This window comes from Mus caroli, unplaced genomic scaffold (assembly GCF_978045245.1).
Source record: "Mus caroli unplaced genomic scaffold, Mus_caroli_1 scaffold_10, whole genome shotgun sequence".
Taxonomy (NCBI): Eukaryota; Metazoa; Chordata; class Mammalia; order Rodentia; family Muridae; genus Mus; species Mus caroli.
Genome location: NW_028227265.1, coordinates 19578461 through 19598695, shown reverse-complemented (window position 1 = coordinate 19598695; position 20235 = coordinate 19578461). Strand labels below are relative to the sequence as shown.

General features: G+C 42.6%; 1 protein-coding gene across 2 annotated transcripts in view; it reads left to right on the top strand.

Moving 5' to 3' along the window:
• Phlpp2 (PH domain and leucine rich repeat protein phosphatase 2) overlaps positions 1-20235 on the top strand; it is a 74885-nt gene that overhangs the window by 32014 nt on the left and 22636 nt on the right. Inside the window, exons 4-9 of one of the 2 annotated variants that reach the window (XM_021170074.3) lie at positions 5028-5218; positions 8181-8306; positions 9713-9867; positions 12420-12566; positions 12966-13196; positions 14345-14547. In XM_021170074.3, the coding sequence (XP_021025733.1) occupies positions 5028-5218; positions 8181-8306; positions 9713-9867; positions 12420-12566; positions 12966-13196; positions 14345-14547 (1053 nt within the window). The remainder of the gene's footprint in view (positions 1-5027; positions 5219-8180; positions 8307-9712; positions 9868-12419; positions 12567-12965; positions 13197-14344; positions 14548-20235) is intronic. The other variant, XM_029480886.2, reaches the window with a different exon arrangement.

Below are 20235 nucleotides of genomic sequence, written 5' to 3'. Positions count from 1 at the left end.
AATTTGAATGAGAAATTTATGTTCAGTAAAGGGAATTTTGAAAGTAATTTTAAAAAAAGGCAATGTCTGCATTTGGTGACCAAACCCAAAGTTACAAGAAGATAGGTGAGCAGGAAGAGGAAGGTGGTAGGCCAGTGAAGGGTCTCTTGTGGAAGGTGGTAGGCCAGTGAAGGGTCTCTTGACTATGGAACAAGAAGAGGAAGGTGGTAGGCCAGTGAAGGGTCTCTTGTGGAAGGTGGTAGGCCAGTGAAGGGTCTCTTCACTATGGAACAAATTGCCTCAAACACAGTACTGTACACTGGATATTTAGTACTTTCTATGGGTTGGAAATACAGGAATAGCTTTAGCTGATTGTTCAGGTTTTAGGGACATGTAACAGTTATCTGGGGCTTGAAGATTCCCACCTCTCTTTTTTTCTTCTGCTAATTTTTATTTTACATGTATGTACATGCACCTATCCTCTGCATGCCTAGTACACTGGAGTCTTTTAGAAAGGGTAGGCTCTCCTGGTTGAATTGTCTGTTCTTAGTTGCTGAGTCATCTCTCTAGCCCAAGCACTGAAAAGTTCTTTGTATTACATTTGTGTGTGTTTGCATATATGTGTATGCTCATGCACATGTATGCATATCCATGGTGTGCATGGGAAGATCAAAGGGCAGCCTGTGGGAGTCAGTTCTCTCCTTCCATCATGCAGGTCCTAGGGATTCAAATCAGCTTGGCCGGGCTTGAAGCAGGCAGCTTTACCCTCAGAGGCAGCTCCCCAGCCTTGAGGGTTCACTTTTACTGTGGCTTAATTAAAGGCTGTTGGTTAGGGGCCTCGGTTCCTTACTGACCATTAGTAGGACTCCTTAGTTCCCTGCTCTGTAGACTTTCCATGAACCTCCTATCTGCGTCTTAGCTATGGCAGCTAATTTACTCAGGGTGACCCCCACATCTACCATGTACACACATGTAGGCCTCAGTTTCTTTTTGACAAGTTACCATCATTTTTAGCATCGTCTGTTTATTGAGGTTGGAGAGATGGCTCATCTGTTAAGAATGCTTACTGCTCTAAGGACACAAGTTAGGCTTCCAATACCCATATCAGGCAAATGTGAATCACCTGTAACTCCAGTTGCAGGGGTCAGACGCCGCCCCCTCTGGTCTCTGGGCACCTGCACTCACTTGCACACACAAATGATTTTCAAAAACAAATTTAAAATCTTAAACAAACAAGCAAACAACCTGAGTCATCGACCATAGCCTGCATTTCAGAAGAGGAAGGAAGGCCAGAGCCAGAGAAGGCGGGACACACCTCAACACGACCAGTGAAAGGCTGTTTCCCTCTTCTCAGTTCCCAAGTCCAGAGACAAGTCAGAGTTAACAGAAGGAAAGAAAATGTTTCCAGTATTATCTGTGAGCAAAATGCTAAGTAATCAGTTTTAATATTTCATGTATAAAGGTGTTGGTTGGTAAAGTTGTAATCTATGAATATAGATTACATAGAACATAGTCGTTGAGGTCATGAGGGCCTAAGTTCAAACCAGTTAGCTTTTTTGTGTTCCCTAGCTACGAAGGATGGCCAGTACAAAGACTGGGAAAGACTTCCGGATGAAGCTCAGTGGTAGCATGCTTGCCTGCTTGGGTGACGCTCTGGGTTCTCTTCCCAGTGCTGTCAGGATAGGGTGGCAGACACAGGAATACATTTTCCCCTGAAGGTTTGAAATACGTTCTTTTACCCTTTTATTTGTTTGAGAAGAAATGGAATCTCAAGGATGTGATTTGTTGAGAAGTTGCGGTTTGTTGCGAGCAGCTCAGGGTACCTCTTTTCTTCACCGTGGTATCTGCCTACATTGTTTAAAATACTTTGTGTGAAGAATATAAATGCCACTGGGAAGCCATGAACAAGAATTCTGTGTTAGTCACTGTCCTTGTTGTGGTAAGACACCTGTCAGAATGACGCCAGGGTGACAGTGAGCCTGCCACTTGCAACAGGGGACTTAGAGAAGAAGTTTCTTTTGCCTCCCAGTTGGAGGGGAGGTCTTGGCAGTAGGATTGCGTCCACAGGAAGCAGGAGGAAGCTGGTGCTCAGTTCTCTCTCTGTGAACCTAGGCCATGGGCTGGGGCTGCCCACATTTAGTGTGAGACGTCCTCTTCCACTAAACCTTTCTGAGGGTCTCTTAATAGACACATTCAGAGATATGTTTCTATGATGATTCTAAATCCAGTCAAGTTGATGCTTAACTCTCATAAATCACACAGTATGTTTTCATTTAAAGTTCACAAACCAGCAGGGCAAGGTGGCCCAGAGCTATACTCTCAGCACTTGGGTAGTAGAAGCAGGAGGATCAGGAGTTGAAGGGAGATCTTGGCTACATTTTAAGTTAAGAGCAGTCTGTGGTATTCTGATACTGTTTCAAAAAAACAAAAACCAAAAAACCAAAAAAACCCAATACAACAACAAGACCCCTGAACACCCAAAAGTTCAAACACACACATTTTGTGTTTATTTACTGTTTGGAAGAGTGAGGGCTCGAGGCAATAGTTTGTATATTTGGGTCCTGAGTAGCAGAGTTATAGATTGCATCTGATTGCCCAGACTGTGTTTTTTCAGTATAGGAAGTGGAATTGGTGAGTGCCGCTTCTACACCGTGTTCTGTTCCTCAGTGCTCTTTCCCTCCTTTGAAGGTCTGGGTAACAGCAGCCAGATGTTACAGGGAAACGGCCACCCTCGCTTCTGAGTAACAAAGAGTATGGATCTCTTGCTACCCAGAATGCCCATCTGAGCAGAGTTAGAAGTTAGGTTTGAGCCATTTTGTCCTGTTGTGGTGGTTTAACCTGTACTATATGGGATATATGCATTAGAGATGACAAATCTAAAGAGAGCAGGAGATGACTGGAGAGAGGGAAGAGGCTGACTTACTGAGTGTAAGTCACATGAGCAGAACTTTGGAGGTATTATAGGCATACATTGTACATTTTGACTAAATGTTCCTAAATTGCACGAATATGTGGTACCAGTAAGCACTTTGTTCAATAGAACTTGAGAGTACTTGGTTTTCTATATTTCTTTCAGTATCAAGTAACATTGTTAAAAATTAATTTGGGGGGGGGCAGCTAGAGAGGTGGCTCAGCTGTTAAGAACATGGGCTGCTCTTCTAGGGGTCCTGCATTCAATTCCTAGCATCCACATGGTGGCTCACAACAATCTGTAATGTGATCTGATGCCCTCTTATGGTGTATCTGAAGATAGTGACAGTGTACTTACATACATAAAATAAACTTTAAAAATGTATTTTTTTTCCTCAGAATTGCAACATACATATTGCCTCAGGTTAATTTGTATATCTGAAACGTATTTGTTAAAATATAGTAGTGCTGGGACTGGAGAGCTCGCTTTGTGGTTAAGAGCAGCCCCTGCTCTTGGAGAGGACCTGAGCCCCAGTACCCACATGAGGTGGCTCACAGCTGTCTCTAGCTCCAGCTGCAGGGAGAGCTGATGCCTTTAGCTTCTGCAGCCATGTTTATTCATGTACACACACACACACAATTTAACAAATCATAAAAATAATTCTTGAAAATGTAGATATACTCTCTAGAGAAAACATCCCACTACACAATACATTACTTTTATAGTCTGTATTTTTTTATTTTATATGCATATTGTATATTTATAATTTTTGCACTCATATTTTACCTTTCAGGAAATCTTGTTTAATTACACAAATAAAATAAAATGTCATTATATGTATTTAATTTTTTATACTTCTCAAGCTCATTAACTTTTAATCAATAGTCCCTATTGTCAGTTTAGTATGTATCTCTTCATTTTAAGTGTTGGTGAACACTTAGTTGGCAATGTCTGGCTGGTAGAGGAAACTTAGGAAATACAGATCTGGGAAACCCAGACTTCCTAAGGAGAGGAAACTAGAATGCAGGCCGAGGATTAGCTTAGCTAATTCGTGAGTCTGCTGTTAACAGCCTTTTTGAGAAGTGTGGTGGAGTCTGAGGTCTGTGGCCCACTTCTTCATCTTGCGTGTGCAGAAAGGCTTGGGAAGGGCAGAGTGGTCCTGAGGGCACAGGGTCGGCCAGTCATGTGCTCATCTCTGCAGAGCTGTCTGCTCTTTGTCCCATTTGTCATTCTTGCTGCTTCCCTGATGATGTGTGTGTGTGCACGCACATTTTTTCCATGGTGCAAATGTGGAGTTGGGACAACTTGTAGGAATTGATTCTGTCCTTCCATTGTGGAATTTGGGGTTCAATTTAGGCACTTCTAACAGCCGAGCCCCACTTGTCTTTGTGCCTTTACAAAGAGCTTTGCGCCTCAGTGTTGTGCTTTGCTCATTGTATCTCAGTCATATGAACATGATGGAAAGGAGGGTACCTAAAGGAAGAGGCTCCTGGGTATGCTCTGCTTCTGCTCCTGTGCAGCGAGCAGTTGATTGAATTACTACTCACAGGCTTTTCTTGCAGGAGCCAGAGAGGTGGAGATTATAGACAGAGTTAGAGAACTCTTTTACATCGTACACTCTTCATTATAAAGTAGATTGATGTTAATAATGATTGTCATTTAATTTTATACATCTTTTGTAGCCTCATTATGCTTAATTTCATGTTATTTTACTTTTTCACATGAGTACTCTGGAAGATGGGTTAATAAAATTTAAGACAGCATAGGATGAAAGAATCTGATCTAAGCTCCGTGAGGGACGTAAGCTCACTGGGCCAGGAAATTGAAGGGAGTGGTATAACTTGTATTCAGGCTCCAGGTATCTGAACCCAAAGTCCATGATCTAGCTAGCCCTTTCGAGAAAGGTGGCAGTCTGCAGAAGGGTTAACAGTGACATACGAGGTAAAGCCTATTTCCACTGTATAAGTGCAGTGGTAGATGTTATTTTAGGACCAAGATCTTATTTTGTAAAACCCATATTGCTTCGTTCCTCATATCTATAAATAGGGCTACTGGATGTTGGCACACACATTTTCCTTTTCTCTTTCAGTGTTACGTTTCTTTAATGGTACATTCTGAAACACTGTTTTCTATTCAGAAAAACCGTGCCAGATGGATCATCTGGATCGAATCCTACTGTCTGGCATCTATAATGTACGCAAAGGAAAAACCCAGCTGCACAAATGGGCTGAGCGCCTTGTTGTTCTCTGTGGTACCTGCCTTATTGTTTCCTCAGTGAAGGATTGTCAAACTGGAAAGATGCACATTTTGCCTCTGGTTGGGGGAAAGGTAAGATTTACAGATTTTAAATATTACCTTGCTTATTTAGAAATGTCAAGGGTGTGCTGGGGAAATTGCTCACTCAGTTGGTGAAGGAGGATGTGGGGGCCTCCATTTGATCTTCAAAGCCCCTGTTTAAAAACCAAATGAACCAATAACAACAACAGCAGCAAATCCAAGGGTGCTGGAGCATGCTTGTATTCTGAGTGCTGAGGAAGCAGTGACAGGCAGGTCCCTGGGCTTGTCGCCCTGCCAGCCTAGCCTTATTATCAAGCTTCAGGGGAACCAGAGACTTTGGTTCAACAAACAAGGTGTACTGCTCCTGAGGAATGGCTTCCCAGGTGGTTCTCTGGCCTCCACATGTATACACACACACACACACACACACACACACATACAGGTTGACTGTAGCTCAGTGGTACAATGCTTAGCATGTTTGAGTCCCTGGATTTTCTCCTTAGCATTTAAGGAAACAAAGGAAAGGAGAGGCGAGGGGAGGAGAGTCGAGGAGAGGAGAAGGAAGAAGAGGGAAGAAAGAGGAAGAGAAAGGAGAGAAGAAAGGGAAGGGAAGGGGAAAGGAAAGGAAACATCCTGCCTGGTTTTCGTGGATGCCAATAGGAACATCATACAATGTTGTCAGAGACTCTTGGGAGGTTCCAGAACACTCTATTCCCCACGTGCTGTTGTAGAACTGTGTGCTTTCACACCTAGGAACCAGGTGCTGTGGCTGAAGACACCAAGGCGGTGTCACCAGGGTGCTACAGAGAAATGGCCTTTGGGAACTAGAAGTAGCTGCCTAGAGCCTTCGCCAAGATAGATTCTTTCAGGTGTCTTCTTTTTGCTTGTTAGTTTAAAATATAAGAGTTGGGTGGTCATAAGCCCCAAGTCAACAGCCAGGGGAATATGGTGTGTCTGTATCTGTGAAGAAAAGCTCATTGCTAGTTAAACAGTGACAGCTTAGGACTCATAGGACACTATAATGTTTTGAAGCTTGATTGGCATAACCAGTGTGAACTGAAGACCATTATGACAAAATGACCTTTGAAATGTGTGATTGGTCTAAATACACAGCAGTATAGACATAATATGTGTATTAAAAAGACAGATAATGTGGACTAGAGAGATGACTCAGAGGGCAAAAGTGCTTGCTGCCAAGTGCAATAACCAAAAAATAAACTCATTTCAGACTGAGGTAGAAATCAGTGCATGCACTGAAAAACCTTGAGAATAAGTACGTTTAGGATGTTGTGAGACAGAATACAACAACAACAACAATAATTCTGAAATCAGAATCCTGGGGAGGAGTCAGTGCAAACCTTGGGAATAGAAATATTATTACTCAAATTTAAAAATAATGGGCTGTAGACATGGCTCAGCATTGGCTGTTCTTAGAGAGGACTCAGGTTCAATTCCAAGTGGCACCCACATGACAGCTCACATCCATCTTTAACTCCAGTCCCAGGGAGGCCCACACTCTCTGCTGGCCTTCATGGGCCCAGAACATGTGCAGACACACATAGCCACAGCCACATACACATTAAACAAATGAAAGCTAAAATCTAAAAAAATATATTTTACATTGGAATACTTAGTTTAGAGAATCATACATAGTCAAATACTGAGAAAGTTTCGTGAATTACTCATTAGCAGCTTTTAAAGCCACTATTTCTATGTAATTATATTAATTTTGTATTATGTGAATTGACCTCCTAATTTTACATATGTACAACTTTGAAAATTATTAACTACAAATGGTGAGTTTTCTTCTTTTATTATTTTGTAGTGGGACTTACTGCTACAAAGCTTTTTCCATTATCCTGTTTGTTTGTTTGTTTGTTTGTTTGACACAGGGTCTGTCTCACTGTATATCCCTGGCAAGCCTGGAACTCCTAGAGATCTGTCTTTTTCTGCCTCTCAGTGCTGGAATTAAAGATAAATGCCACACCACCTGGCAAAGTCTTTTTTTTCCTTCCTTAAATTGTACAGAGGTTAATTTAATATATCTAAAATGAAGTTCACTTAAGTTTTAAGAAATTATTTTCCTTTTCTATTTTATTTTATGTGTATGAGTTTTGTCTATATGTGTGTATATGCACCACATGTGTACCTGATGCTCTTCCGGGCTAGAGAGGGCATCAGATCCCACGGGACTGGAGTTAGAGATGACTGTGAACCAGCCAACATGTTAGGATCAGAGCTCTGGTCCTCTGCAAGAGCAGCAAGTGCTCTTAATTACTGAGCCATCTCTCCAGTTCTCCATAGCAGTATATTTAAAAGATTATCCTAGAATATTATCTGTTGGTTTCAATGAAATTATTTGTTTTGTTACCAGTTTCTATAGTTGTATTGATTTCTTACCAATGAACAATGATTATGTTGTGAATATTATAGTTAAATGTTACCAAAAATTTAGTTTTATTGAATCTTTACAGTGTGCTTCTTTTTTGCTCAAAGTATTTTATGTTTCTGCCACTAGGTTCTATCTTTAGTAAGCACTAGAATGTATTGATTTGCAAGTATAACTTGTAAATTGTAGCTTGTCTGCCAAGATTCAGAAGCAATGTCATCCAAAGTAAGATGCCAAAGATAGAAGTGACTCCATGGCGGTAGGAAGAGTGTCTTTAGCATATCGGTCGGTGTTAAGTGGAGTTGTTGCAGTTTAGGGAAAAGTCCTTTTTGAGACAAGGATGTTTAGGTAGCCCAGACAGACCTAGAATTCTCTCTGCATTGCTTCCTGGGTACTGGGATTACAGGCATGTACCCCCACATCCAGCCTTTGTTGTAGTGTGGTTTACCTCTCCGTAATGGCTGTTGATGTTGATCATTGTTTCATGTTCTTGTTGGTTATTCGTGTATATTATTTGGAGAAATGTCTGCTCAGATTCTTTGCCATTTTAAACAGTCTGTTCATTACTGCTTTTTGACCATCCTTTCTGATTAGTAGTTGTGACTTTTTCCCTCCTCTCTTCAGATAGAAGAAGTGAAGCGCCGGCAGCACTCCCTTGCTTTCAGCTCAGCTGGAGCCCAAGCTCAGACCTATCATGTCAGCTTTGAGACTTTGACTGAGTACCAGAGATGGCAACGGCAGGCGTCTAAGGTTGGAAGCTTGGATAGAGATGAGGATATAGCAGCAAGTGACCATCCTTAGTGTCACACTTGGTCTTTCTTAGTGCACAATGAATATAATAATGGAATTTCACTGGGTCTTTACTTTTTTGTATTATAGTAGAAAATGGTATCAGATGTTTTCAGGTACATTTCTGTCTGTACCATGTTTGTGAGGTGGGTCTTAGACAGAGTTATGGCATAATGAAATTAGACTTTTAAAGGAACTGAGACCTGAGATCTCCATTGCTTCCCATCTGCCACAGTAGTCACTGGTTGACACACCTACTCCCTAGCGTGTACCTGGTACTTCGTGCTCTGTACTTTGTTAGAACAGCCTCGATGAACCACTGAAAAGGTGAACTTACTGATGGGACATGACCTGTGATTCTGTCACAAATCCGTCTTCTGGTATGTTGAGGGTAATTGGCATTTCAGCATAGCTCTGCTTAGCTATTGAAGATATGACACTGAAGTGCACTGCATCTCTAAAACTTGTGCTCTTTGGATTTTTCATGTCTCAGGACACAAGTGACTTTCCTCATGTGTTTTTAAACACATGGATTTTGAAGACGATTCAGTTTATTGGTCTTTTGTTGCTATATCAGCCAATCTGTTTTTCATAAAAGCTGGTTTTAGTTGTGAGTAACTTGGATCCTTCTGCCTCGTTCAGGAGAAGTTACTGCTTCCTGGGCATCTCTGGCATATTCGGCAATGTTGTGTATGCTTTCAGTAGAAGAAAAGACTTTTTGTGAATAATCAGCAGAGGCGTGTGGCTACAAAAGGCATTTTGTCCCACACTGTCTCTTATTAAAACTTAGCTATTTTGAATTATCTTAACATTGCTTCTGATTTGGAATGTGAAAATTTAACCCCTTCCTTATAGAGACATGAGCAGCTTTTTTTTCTTTTCCTTCCTTCTTTTCTTTTTATTAAAGACAGGGGCTCACATATTTTATTGGCTAGCCTGAAATTTATTCTGTGGCCTAGGGTAGCTGTTTGTAGTGATCCTCCTCCTCCTCCTCCTCCGTCTCCCAAGTGACAGATGTAAGCATGGACCCACTCTACTTGTTGTACCAGAGGGTTTTTGTTTTAGGTTTCTTGTTTTTTGATAGGCTGGCCTTAATTTCTCTATGTAACCAAGGGTTACATAGGTTTGATTGACTGACCATCCTGCTTCCACTTCCCCAGTGCTAGAATTACAAGCCTATACCTTTGTTTTCTTAAGCAGCTTGTAGTTTTAGAGAAAAGTAAAATTCAACTGGTTTTTATAAATGAGTAGTAGAATCTCTCCGTTTTCCCCTCTCTAGTTTAGTCAGCACCTTTTGAGTGAGCCACTCTGGCCTGGGCTGTGAAGCAGGCGTGAGCTCAGGAGGTGTTCCTGTCTGTCTTCCCCAGGTGGTGTCGCAGCGGATCAGCACTGTGGACCTCTCATGCTACAGCCTTGAGGAGGTTCCTGAGCATCTCTTCTACAGCCAAGACATCACCTACCTCAACCTGCGGCACAACTTCATGCAGCTAGAAAGACCAGGGGGCCTTGACACACTTCACAAGTATGTAGGGAAGAGGTTTCCAGACTAGTATGTTGAAAATGAATTATAATTAGTAGCTTAGTGGGTCATATCTCAAGTGGACAAGTTTACTGGATTACATCATTCCTCACTTGTATAACAGAGTAACCCGAGGGTGGATAATGTGTAAAGAGAAGAGGTTTAAATGTCAAAGATGGTGGCTTTGCTGCAGCATGGTGGATGGTAGGAGCCCACATGATAGGAGAGGTGGGATGGCAAGACAGGAGACCAGGGATAGTCAGCGGTCCATGCTGACTGTCTTAGAGCAACCCATTCTCTTGGGAACTAACTCACTGTGTAATCCTTTCCCAGGACAGAGTATTTAGTGACTTAATTACTTCCTCTTCCTCTTTTATCTATTGGTTTGTTTATTTTAGTGAGGTTGGGTATGGACTGAGCCCAGAACCCTGTGCTTACTAAACCAGTATTCTCATTCTTGCCATTGATTTTGATACTAATTTTTGGTGGGTTGTTTTTCTTTTGTTATGAAATAGGGTCTCAAACTGGCCTGGAACTCACTTATGTAGACCAAGGTGACCTTGAACTCAGAGATCTGCCTGCCTCAGCCTTCAGGATGCTGGCCTTAAAGGCCTGCACCACTAAACCAGGCTTGCGATCATCATCACCTGCATCTATGGCAGATGTGAGGTTCCACACGTGGACAGTTTTTTAATCAAAAGTTTCTAATTGAAATGGCTTCAGGCTGGGGCAGGCCTTCTCTCTCCTGTGTATTCACTCCCACCTGTTCTTGAGTCCTTCGTCATCTGTGAAACCTTTCTCTTGATAAGCCATCTCACCCTCCAAGACTGTGAGCCATGTGTTTATTTTCTTTCTTAGACCGTATTTTGCCTTCCTGTTTTCCCCAATTCCCACCTCAAATTTTCACCTAAAACAACATGAGAGACCAGCCTGGGCTATGTTAAATGAGTGAGAGGCCAGCCTGGGCTATGTTAAATGACTGAGAGACTAGCCTGGGCTATGTTAAATGACACCCTGTCTCAAGAAACTACCCAAGACAGAAACTTGATACCCACCAGGCAGTTGGTGGCGCAAGCCTTTAAACCCAGCACTTGGGAGGCAGAGGCAGGCAGATTTCTGAGTTCAAGGCCAGCCTGGTCTACAGAGTGAGTTCCAGGCTAGCCAGGGCTACACAGAGAATTCCTGTCTCGAAAAACAAAACAAAACAAAACAAAACAAAACTGAATACCCATGAATAATGGCAAGGTGTGATTGTGGCTTCTGCTGGGGAGAAATTGAAAATCAAAGCGAAGTGTTGTGCATTGCATGGTGAATGAGAAATAACACATTAAAACGACGTTTTGTTTACTCATGCTAATAATGTAATTCTCATAATCCGAGTGTAATATTCAGAAAGCACGGGTATTTACAACTTCATCTTTTACAGATACAAGTAATATTAAGATATTTAGCAATGATACAAGCATTTGACTTATATTTGAATAGTAAATTATGATAAGGTATAATATTAAGGAAGTCAGTCTTTAGCATTGATCCAGTTAGAGAGCTTGCCAGAGACTCTGAAGTCAAGGCACCGAGGCAAAGGATAGGAAGTGCTGAGACTCAGGCCACCTGGAAGTCAGAAGGGAAGGTTTCAGAGAGGAGCCTTAGTGTTAGGTTCCATGGGTTCCATTTTCAAAGCAGGAGAACAGTGCCTTTGGCTTATCATTTCGTTTGTATGATATAAACCCTGATGTTCCACACACCCATCCTATGGCCACGCTATCTCGACGTCAGATAATATAGAAGCTGTGACTGCACAGATGGCAACAGCATAGGCTTCATGTGGCTCACACACTTCATAGCACAAGGCTGCCCCCATTTTCAAGCTCACCTGTGGTCCCTTTATTGGGACAGTCAAGCCACTATAATTGCAGTACAGAAAGAGTAGCTTTTAACGTGCTGTGTATTTGTTAGCTCTTGTGGTATCTGAGTCGATTAACTTCTATATATTCCATGTAGACATTTAGTAAAATGAGTTTAAAGGGATCAAGTGTGACTTGATGAATAGAAAGGCACCGTGACAGCATGAGCCCCCATGTGCATTTCCTGCCTCATTTTAGAACTCTCTTGACCCATTGGCAGCATGCTCTGTGTTTTAACCACTTTGCTGTCCTGTGTCCACACAGCATTTGCTAGCACATAGTGAAAACATGTTTTTAGAACAAATTATATGTATGTTATATAGATCATTTTCTATATAGATCATTTAGCTGGTTGTGGTAACACATGTCCATAATCCCACCACTTTGCAAATTGAGGCAATATTTTGAGTTTGAGACCAGTCTATGCTGTGTTGTGAGTTCTAGGCCAGCTGGGGCTACATAGAAGGTCTCCAACAGCAATAATAAAACAGTAAAAAAAAAAAAAAAAAAAATATATATATATATATATATATATATATTGTCACAGTCCATTGATGGTCCCTGTAAAGACATACAGTGGATGTCTTAGTTATTCACACCATCACAGTGGGTTTATGGAAATATAGTCTGTATTGTGCCTTTGTTCTTTAGATTTTCTCAACTGAAGGGCCTGAACTTGTCCCATAATAAACTTGGACTGTTTCCTGTGTTGCTGTGTGAGATTTCTACCCTGACTGAACTCAACCTTTCTTGTAATGGATTTCATGACTTGCCAAGTCAGATTGGTAAACTGCTAAAGTAAGTGTCGGCTTTTTCTAGATTCTTCTTTTGCAGGAGACTTCCTCTAGTCTCAGAATGCAGTTAGCACTTTGAACTTTCACAGTGAGATAAGTCACATTCTTATCAAGATTCTGTTAAGTAATGGCTCTTGATACCAGACGTGACCATGCCACCAAGCAGTGACCCATTCTTTTCATATCAGCAGCAGAGACCCTGGATCTTTATGTAGTGTCTGAAGGCCCAACCTTAGAAATTATGTCTAATTTCTGTTTACTCTCCATGGGCCAAGATGTGGGGGAGTTTTGTAATGTTTGAATTGTTAATAATTACTGTCCAGGCTTAGTAATGAGTTACAACTTCTTTTGTTGGCTCTGTGTGCGTGAGCTGTTCCACAGTACGGGCTTGTTTGTTTTCCAGTCTTCAGACCCTCAGCCTCGATGGCAACGTCCTCACGGCTCTGCCAGATGAGTTGGGAAACCTGCAGCAGCTCACTTCTCTGGGAATTTCCTTCAACAATTTTAGTCAAATTCCTGAAGTTTTGGAGAAACTCACCATGTTAGATAAAGTGGTTATGGCAGGAAACCATTTGGAAGTCCTGAACCTAGGCGTGCTGACCAGGATGAGCCAGGTTAAGCACGTGGACCTGAGGTGAGGCGCTCTGTGGGCTTGTTTAGCTTTGCTGGGATGGGCCTTGATGTCTTCTCCTCATAATGTTTCTTTAGAACATTAGGAATTTAGAGCAGTAGATGTTCTCAGATCTGCAGTAAAACTTCGTTACTCATCCAGTAGCAGAGAGAGAAAGGATCTGGTGGGTTTGTCAGTGACAGACTTAAATTGCCCAAGGTTGTCTTGACTTACTCTTTCAGCAATATTTATGAGAATTTCCATCCCCTTGAACCTTTATTGTACTGGATTCAGCAGTCTTTCTTTCCTTTACTGGCAGTAGAAGGTTCACCATTGCAGTTCATTGTTTTGATGAGCATTGGCTTATTTATGAGTGATGTTGAACATCATTTTGTATGTGGACTAGCGGTCTTTAGTTTTCTATAAATTTGGCAATTTTTCTGTTGAGTCACTTATTTTTTTCTTAATAACATTGTGTTGTAGTTGAGCTATTCAAGGCGTCACTACTAAGACCTCATGAGTTTTACTTTATAGTGACCATCTCTCTCTAAAGAAAGGTGGTCAAAGTTACCTACCTACATGTTCTGACATTTCAGGAAGGTGATGCTGAGCCCTGTAAAGACACAGACTGGGATTTAGGAGCACACACGAGGACGAGAACAGGGCTGGTTTGTGCTAAGTCATGTAGGTGAGGAGACAAGAGGCAGAAACATTGTATGAAGTTTGTGTCTGAACCATTCCTATGCATTCAGTCTGTTTTCTCCTTAGTACATGCGAGTCTTAGCACTAGATTAAAAGGAGGCGTAACCCCAGGGAAGGGAAGCTGCTCCTGCCTTAGTGTCCTGCTCACCGCAGAGCCTGCCCATTTTCTTGTCCTCCCATGCCCCACCTGACCTTCTGAGGTGCTTGGATAGAAGCACTTACCTCTTAGTGAATATTGCCTTTTTTCTGTCTAGTTTGTGTATGCATTTACTGGTTCTAACTTAGCTCGATCATGGCTTCTTTTTCTAAGAATTAACTGGTTGTTTTCTCTATGTAGTATCTTGAAAAATGAAGCAAGTAGTGAAATTCTCACGCTTGGTAAAGAGAGGAAAGGATCAGCCCTCTCTACAACGTTCCTAAGCCCGTAAGAGAAATTCTCTTCATTTATTTTCCTATTTCTGAATATTAAGGATGAACCACTTGAAAACGGTGATTATTGAAAATATGGAAGGAAATAAACATATCACGCACATGGATTTGCGGGACAATCAGTTGACTGATTTGGACCTTAGCTCCTTATGTAGCTTGGAGCAGCTGCACTGTGAGCGGAACCAGCTGAGGGAGCTGACACTCAGCGGCTTCTCCCTTCGAACCCTCTACGCCAGTTGGAACAGTGAGTTCTCTATCCAACCTCCTGTTTTAGCTCTTCCTCTCATCTGAGCCTTCTAAGAAGGGTGGTGCCTGTGGTCTTCAGCCACTCTGCAGAAGAGAGTTGTGGCTCCTTGAGCTTCTTTTTTTCTTTGATGTTAGCCCTGAAGCAATGGATATATACATAAAAAGACATGGCTGGGTACCCTGAGATTCACTGTGTACAGGAAGAGGCCTTACAGAATCATAGGCTTGCTTAGGTGGCTGAGCCTGTTCAGACCAGAGTCTCTGTTAGGAAGTACATGTTGGATCCTTACAGCCTAGGGCTAAATAGGTCCCACCCCTGCTTTTTGTATAGTCTGTAAAGAATGGTTTCTTAGTTAAGAGTTTCTATTACTGCAACCAACACCATGATCAAAGAGCAAGTCAGGGAGGAAAGGGTTTATTCAGCATACACTTCCACATTGTGGTTCATCACTGAAGAAAGTCAGGACAGGAGCTCACACAGGGCAGGAACCTGGAGGCAGGAGCTGATACAGAGGCCATGGAGGGTGCTGCTTACTGGATTGCTTTCCCTGGCTTGCTCAGCTTGCCTTTTTATAGAACCCAGGGCCACCAGCCCAGGGATGGCACCACCTACAGTGGGCTCTCCCACTTTGATTACTAATTGAGAAAATGCCTTACAGCTGGATCTCATGGAGGCATTTTCTCAACTAAAGCTCCTTTCTCTGTGATAACTTCAGTTGTGTCAAGTTGACATGCAAAACCAGCCAGTACAAATGGTTTTTATATTTTTAAAAAGTTGGGTTAAAAATTGGAATAATATTTGTGACTTGAAAATTACATGAAATTTAAGCTTTCATATTCATAAACCAAGTGTTATTAGTACACACTAATAGGTTTGCATTTTTGTATCACTGTTTTCATGTTGCTGTGTCAAAATTATAGGAGCAAGACACTGTTCCAGTCTACAAACCACAAAGGATTGCTTTCAGCCCTCATGGAGAAGCACACGTTTCCTGAGTTCTAGTGTGAATGAATAGACCCTGTTCCAGTAGTGTAGGGAGCACACATGCCAGAAACAGACATGACTGTGCTTTCTACAGTGAGTGTAGCAATTGACATAGTAACAGTAAATCCGCAAGGACAGAAACATTATATATCCTGCCTACCTTGGTAGTCTGGCTGCAGTGAATGCAAGTTCTTTTATTCCAGTCTTAATTACTAATACAAACTCTCATGCCATACAGTAGGCAGTATATATGTATATATGCATATACATATGTGGTTTATAGAATGAATATAAGTTAAAGAGGCTGCTGCAGAATTTAAGAGGTTTCAGAGAGTCTGTATTAATGGTAATGAACCAGACGAATGCCAGGAGAGACCTGCTGTAGTTAGGTTTGAGAGCAAAGCGACAGACTTCAGCTGCAAGGTGAAAGGCTAAGCAAAATCATAGACAGAGAGTCGGGAACAGATTAAGAGCAGGAAACAGCATGTCAGGCAGGTCCAGGTCCAGAAAGGCAAACAGGTAGTCACAGACTACATAAAGAATTGGGGTCTAGGGGGCTGGTGAGATGGCTCAGTGGGTAAGAGCACCCAACTGCTCTTCCGAAGGTCCAGAGTTCAAATCCCAGCAACCACATGGTGGCTCACAACCACCCAAAATGAGATCTGACGCCCTCTTCTGGTGTGTCTGAGGACAGCTACAGTGTACTTACATATAATAAATAAATAAATCTTAAAAAAAAAAAAAAGGAATGGGGTCTACCTGAGCTGAAGGTCAAGGAGTACTAGGGGAGGCATTTGTTCTACACACAAATACACACACACACACACACACACACACACACCAGGAATCAGATGGTAGGTTGGTATGAAGCCCGTACCATCACAGTGTTTAATGTCTGTCACCTTTATGGGTTCCAGATAAGTGAGTCATACCCTTTTCTTGGCCTGACATGTCCAATAAGTTATTGGGCCTGGTTTTCTTGATGTGATTTTAATATGTCCATATGCCCCTACAGTCTCAATTAATCCCAATAAACTTAACAGGGTAGCTCCCTTTTGGTCCCCAGGAATAAGTCATTTATCAGTCTGTGCTGGATTGGTGGTGGCTGATACCTGGGTTACCCAGGGGTTGGAGTCATCCTTCTTCCTCAAAATGGAGTCAGAGCTGCTGTTCACAGCCTGAAAAACCACTCTTCTTCATACAGCGTGGGATGACTTAGAGCAGAGATTAGCTTCATCAGTAACTAGAGATGGTCTGTGGGAATGCTTTTCAGGGTAAAAGGCCTTGTGTTTATAGAGACCACTGTTTTGTCTATTTGAGACAGTCTCATGATGTTGAAGCCATTTTTATGGAGAGTTCTTTACCAGTTAGGCTTGTTATGTATTTTGTTTAGGTTTTGGTGTTTTAAGGAAGTTTCACTGTACCACCCAGGTTGCCTCCAAGTACTGAGAGTGTAGGTGTACTTACCATGCTTGGCAGTTTTCTGTGTTTAAGGAAGGGAAGCAAAAGCACATGTTCACTTTCGCTAACTGACAGAAATGACGATTTAACTACTTTATCATCCTCAGTTTGAAAGGGGACGTGCTAAGTGTGACCAGAGACTAGACTTGGTATCTCTCTCCTGGAGTCCTCGCTATAGCCAGTGAGAATTTGACATGAAACCACCTCAGGAGAAGGTGACCATGTCAGAGAAGTGGCAGAGTTGTGTGAACAGTGATTTCCTGCTGCCATTTATCACAGAGCTACCTACACACAGAAGGATTGTCACAGTGTTGTGTTGTGGTGAAAACGTAGGACTGTTAACAGGAAAATGGCTAAATCAGCAATGATAGATTTACATGGTAGATTTTGTACAATAGTGGAAATGGATGGACTAAAGCTTTGCCTACTGGTGCAAATAAATCTTGGAAGCAGTTTTTGACTAAGAAACAAAATTGCATGATCATAGTGTACTGTATAAGTTATACCAAAGCCTAAACACAGAAACAGCATTTTCTGGGTTAAAACTGTACCACAAATGATACATTCAGGGAAATATTTGCTTCTTGGTGCTAAGGCAGAGCATACAAGGCAGGCATCAGTGTGTTAAGAGCTAACTGATGATGGCGGAAAGCTGCTTTTTTTTCTTTGTTTTTCTGTGTTGGAATATGTTGCTAGAGACTTCCGTTTTATTGTCTTGCATCATGTTATGGAGGTTCACTCATGGCTCAGATGAGTCTCCTGAATCAGAAGATCTAGCTGTTGAGCAGGACTGCGGGGTGACTCTGTAGGTAAAAGAACTTATCACAGCCAAGCCTGACGACCTGAGTTCTGTCCCTTGGACCTACAGGGTGGAAAGAGAGAACCAGTTTCCACAAGTTGTCCTCTGGCCACCATATGGCACCTGCATACAGACACAGACATACATGCATGCAGAGATAAGGAAGTGTGATAATAACAAAGAGCTTGTTGAGTAGAAACTGTGTGCTGTGGCCACACTTGTAACCCCAGTAGTTGGGAGGATCAGGGGTTTCGGGCTAGCTTGAGACACAGAGTCAAATTCTACTTCAGCCTACCACTACCCTAGAAAAGCCAAAACAACAACAACAGCAATGTCTTGAGTGCTAACTGGCACTGTTTATTGATATGCCTGAGGTTCCTCTCTTGGTTCATATTCATCATCTATGCATAGATCAGTTCACATGTGTGTGGATGATAGATTCATAGTCACTCTGAATTGGAGCAGCCCTACCTACGTGCCCAGCAGCTCTACATTAAGTAGTCATGGAGTATTTGCCATCAGTCGGCTGTCAGGGTCCTTACGTTCTACCAACCTAGAAGCCACCTCTAGACAAGGAGGAGTGCTGGCTTCAGCAACTTTTGTACCCCATGACATGGCAGTGAGTTGGGTAGCCAGGCCTGGTGGCTCCCTCTAGTGTTACAACTCCTACATAGGTCTTTGTCGTAGAGCCCTTAGCCCTGCAGGTGAAGCACTGCCTAGGAAGTCAGGATTCCTCGGCCTGCAGCAGCAGTTGGCATTGTAGCTTCTAGACAGACCTAAATGTCAGGAGTCCTCATCCCTTGATAGCAGCCACTGTTATAGCTTCCAGACCTGGGATGTCTGAAGACTTAATAGCTTGCTGCTATTCTTCCAGCAACTAGAGCTTGCAGGTGCTTTTTTCTGCCTCTTTATAGCCCCTGCTTTGTTCCAGATCAGCTCTCTACCCTCTTTTGCCTTCTCTGTACTTCCTCTGCCATCCTTGTCCCTGGCCTGGCTTGCTCCTCTGCCATCCTTGTCCCTGGCCTGGCTTGCTCCTCAGCTGCCTCTTGTTAGTTAGCGTCCCAGGAAACCACTGGGCTGCCAAGCTTGTGGCTCTCCTGAGCTTCTTCCTCAGTTCTCAAGAAGACAGCTTTGTCATCTTTAAGCTTAGCATGCTCCACTGTCCTGATGTGCTGCCCCAGCTACCACTGCTGCTCCACTGTCCCTGCTGCTGCTTTCTCTGTAACCAGCTTAGCCGCTTCTGGTAAGGGAGGCAAGAAAAAATAACTTGAGAGAAATCTTGTATTAGAGCTAATTGTTGTGGCTCCAGTCACAGCAAACCTCTCATGCGAAGGAAGGTTTGTATCTATACCACTCTTAATGGTCCCTCTGCTAGGCCGCTAGGGTTAAGAGTCTCTGGCTTCGGGTGGGAGTGGTTATAGAGACATCTAGGATTCATTAAGACTTGTGACAGGAAAAAGTCGCATGTAAACTGTTTGAAACAGCCCTGGCTTGAGGATTCACCTCAGGAGCCCCTTTAAAAGCTGCAGTAAATAGCCGCACAGTTGTCATATATTTCTTGTAGGTTTCTTGGTATGGTTATAAAGGTCGGTGCTGGCCTAAAGTCATTTGACTAACTGATAATCATTTTGCTTAACACAGTCGGGGGCAGCAAGGGAGAGTCCAGCATCTGCCAGTTAAGACACCAAATTGCTTTATCTCCCAACACCTTTCCCTTTTTACAAGAAAACAAATATTAGAAGGGATGCTTACAGTAAGAATTTAAGTAACATCATTAATACTAGTAGTGATTTTTGCCAGGTATTATAACACTTTAACAAAGTTCAAAACCTGTTCAGAGCCTTATGAAAGAATGAATCTCTCAGATGTGTTTCGTATTCACACACACAAAAAGAACATTCAAAAGATATGACCACATGCAATGGTGTGAACAGAGCATAATGTGGAGTCAGACCAAAGCATATGTAGGAAGGCGAAAGAAGAGAATCAGGAGTCCAAGGCCATCCTCGGGTACATAGTAAGTTCAGGGCCAGCCTGGGCTACATGAGACCTTGCCTCAAAATGAAACAGAAGATAGCAAAGTATGTCTGGGATTAAAAATGTGCACCACCGTGCTTGATTCATGCAGTGCTGGGTTAGAGCACAGGGCTTCCTCCGTGCTGGGTCAGCAGCATGTGGCCGACCGAGCTGCCTCTCCAGCCATCATGGACCCAATTATCTCCCAGTATTTGGGAACGTAAAGCAAGATTATGAGTTCAAAGCCACCTGGGCTACCCAGAAACCTCCTGTTGGGTGGGGCATGGAGGACAGTTTGGTTTTATAACTGGCAAGTGTTGTCTGCTGTTTGTAACCAGGGTAGAAAAGGGTACGTTTGAGTGTGTGGTGGCTAGAAGAGGAGATGAGGAAATGCTCAGGAGGTGGTAATACCTTGTGGATGGTCT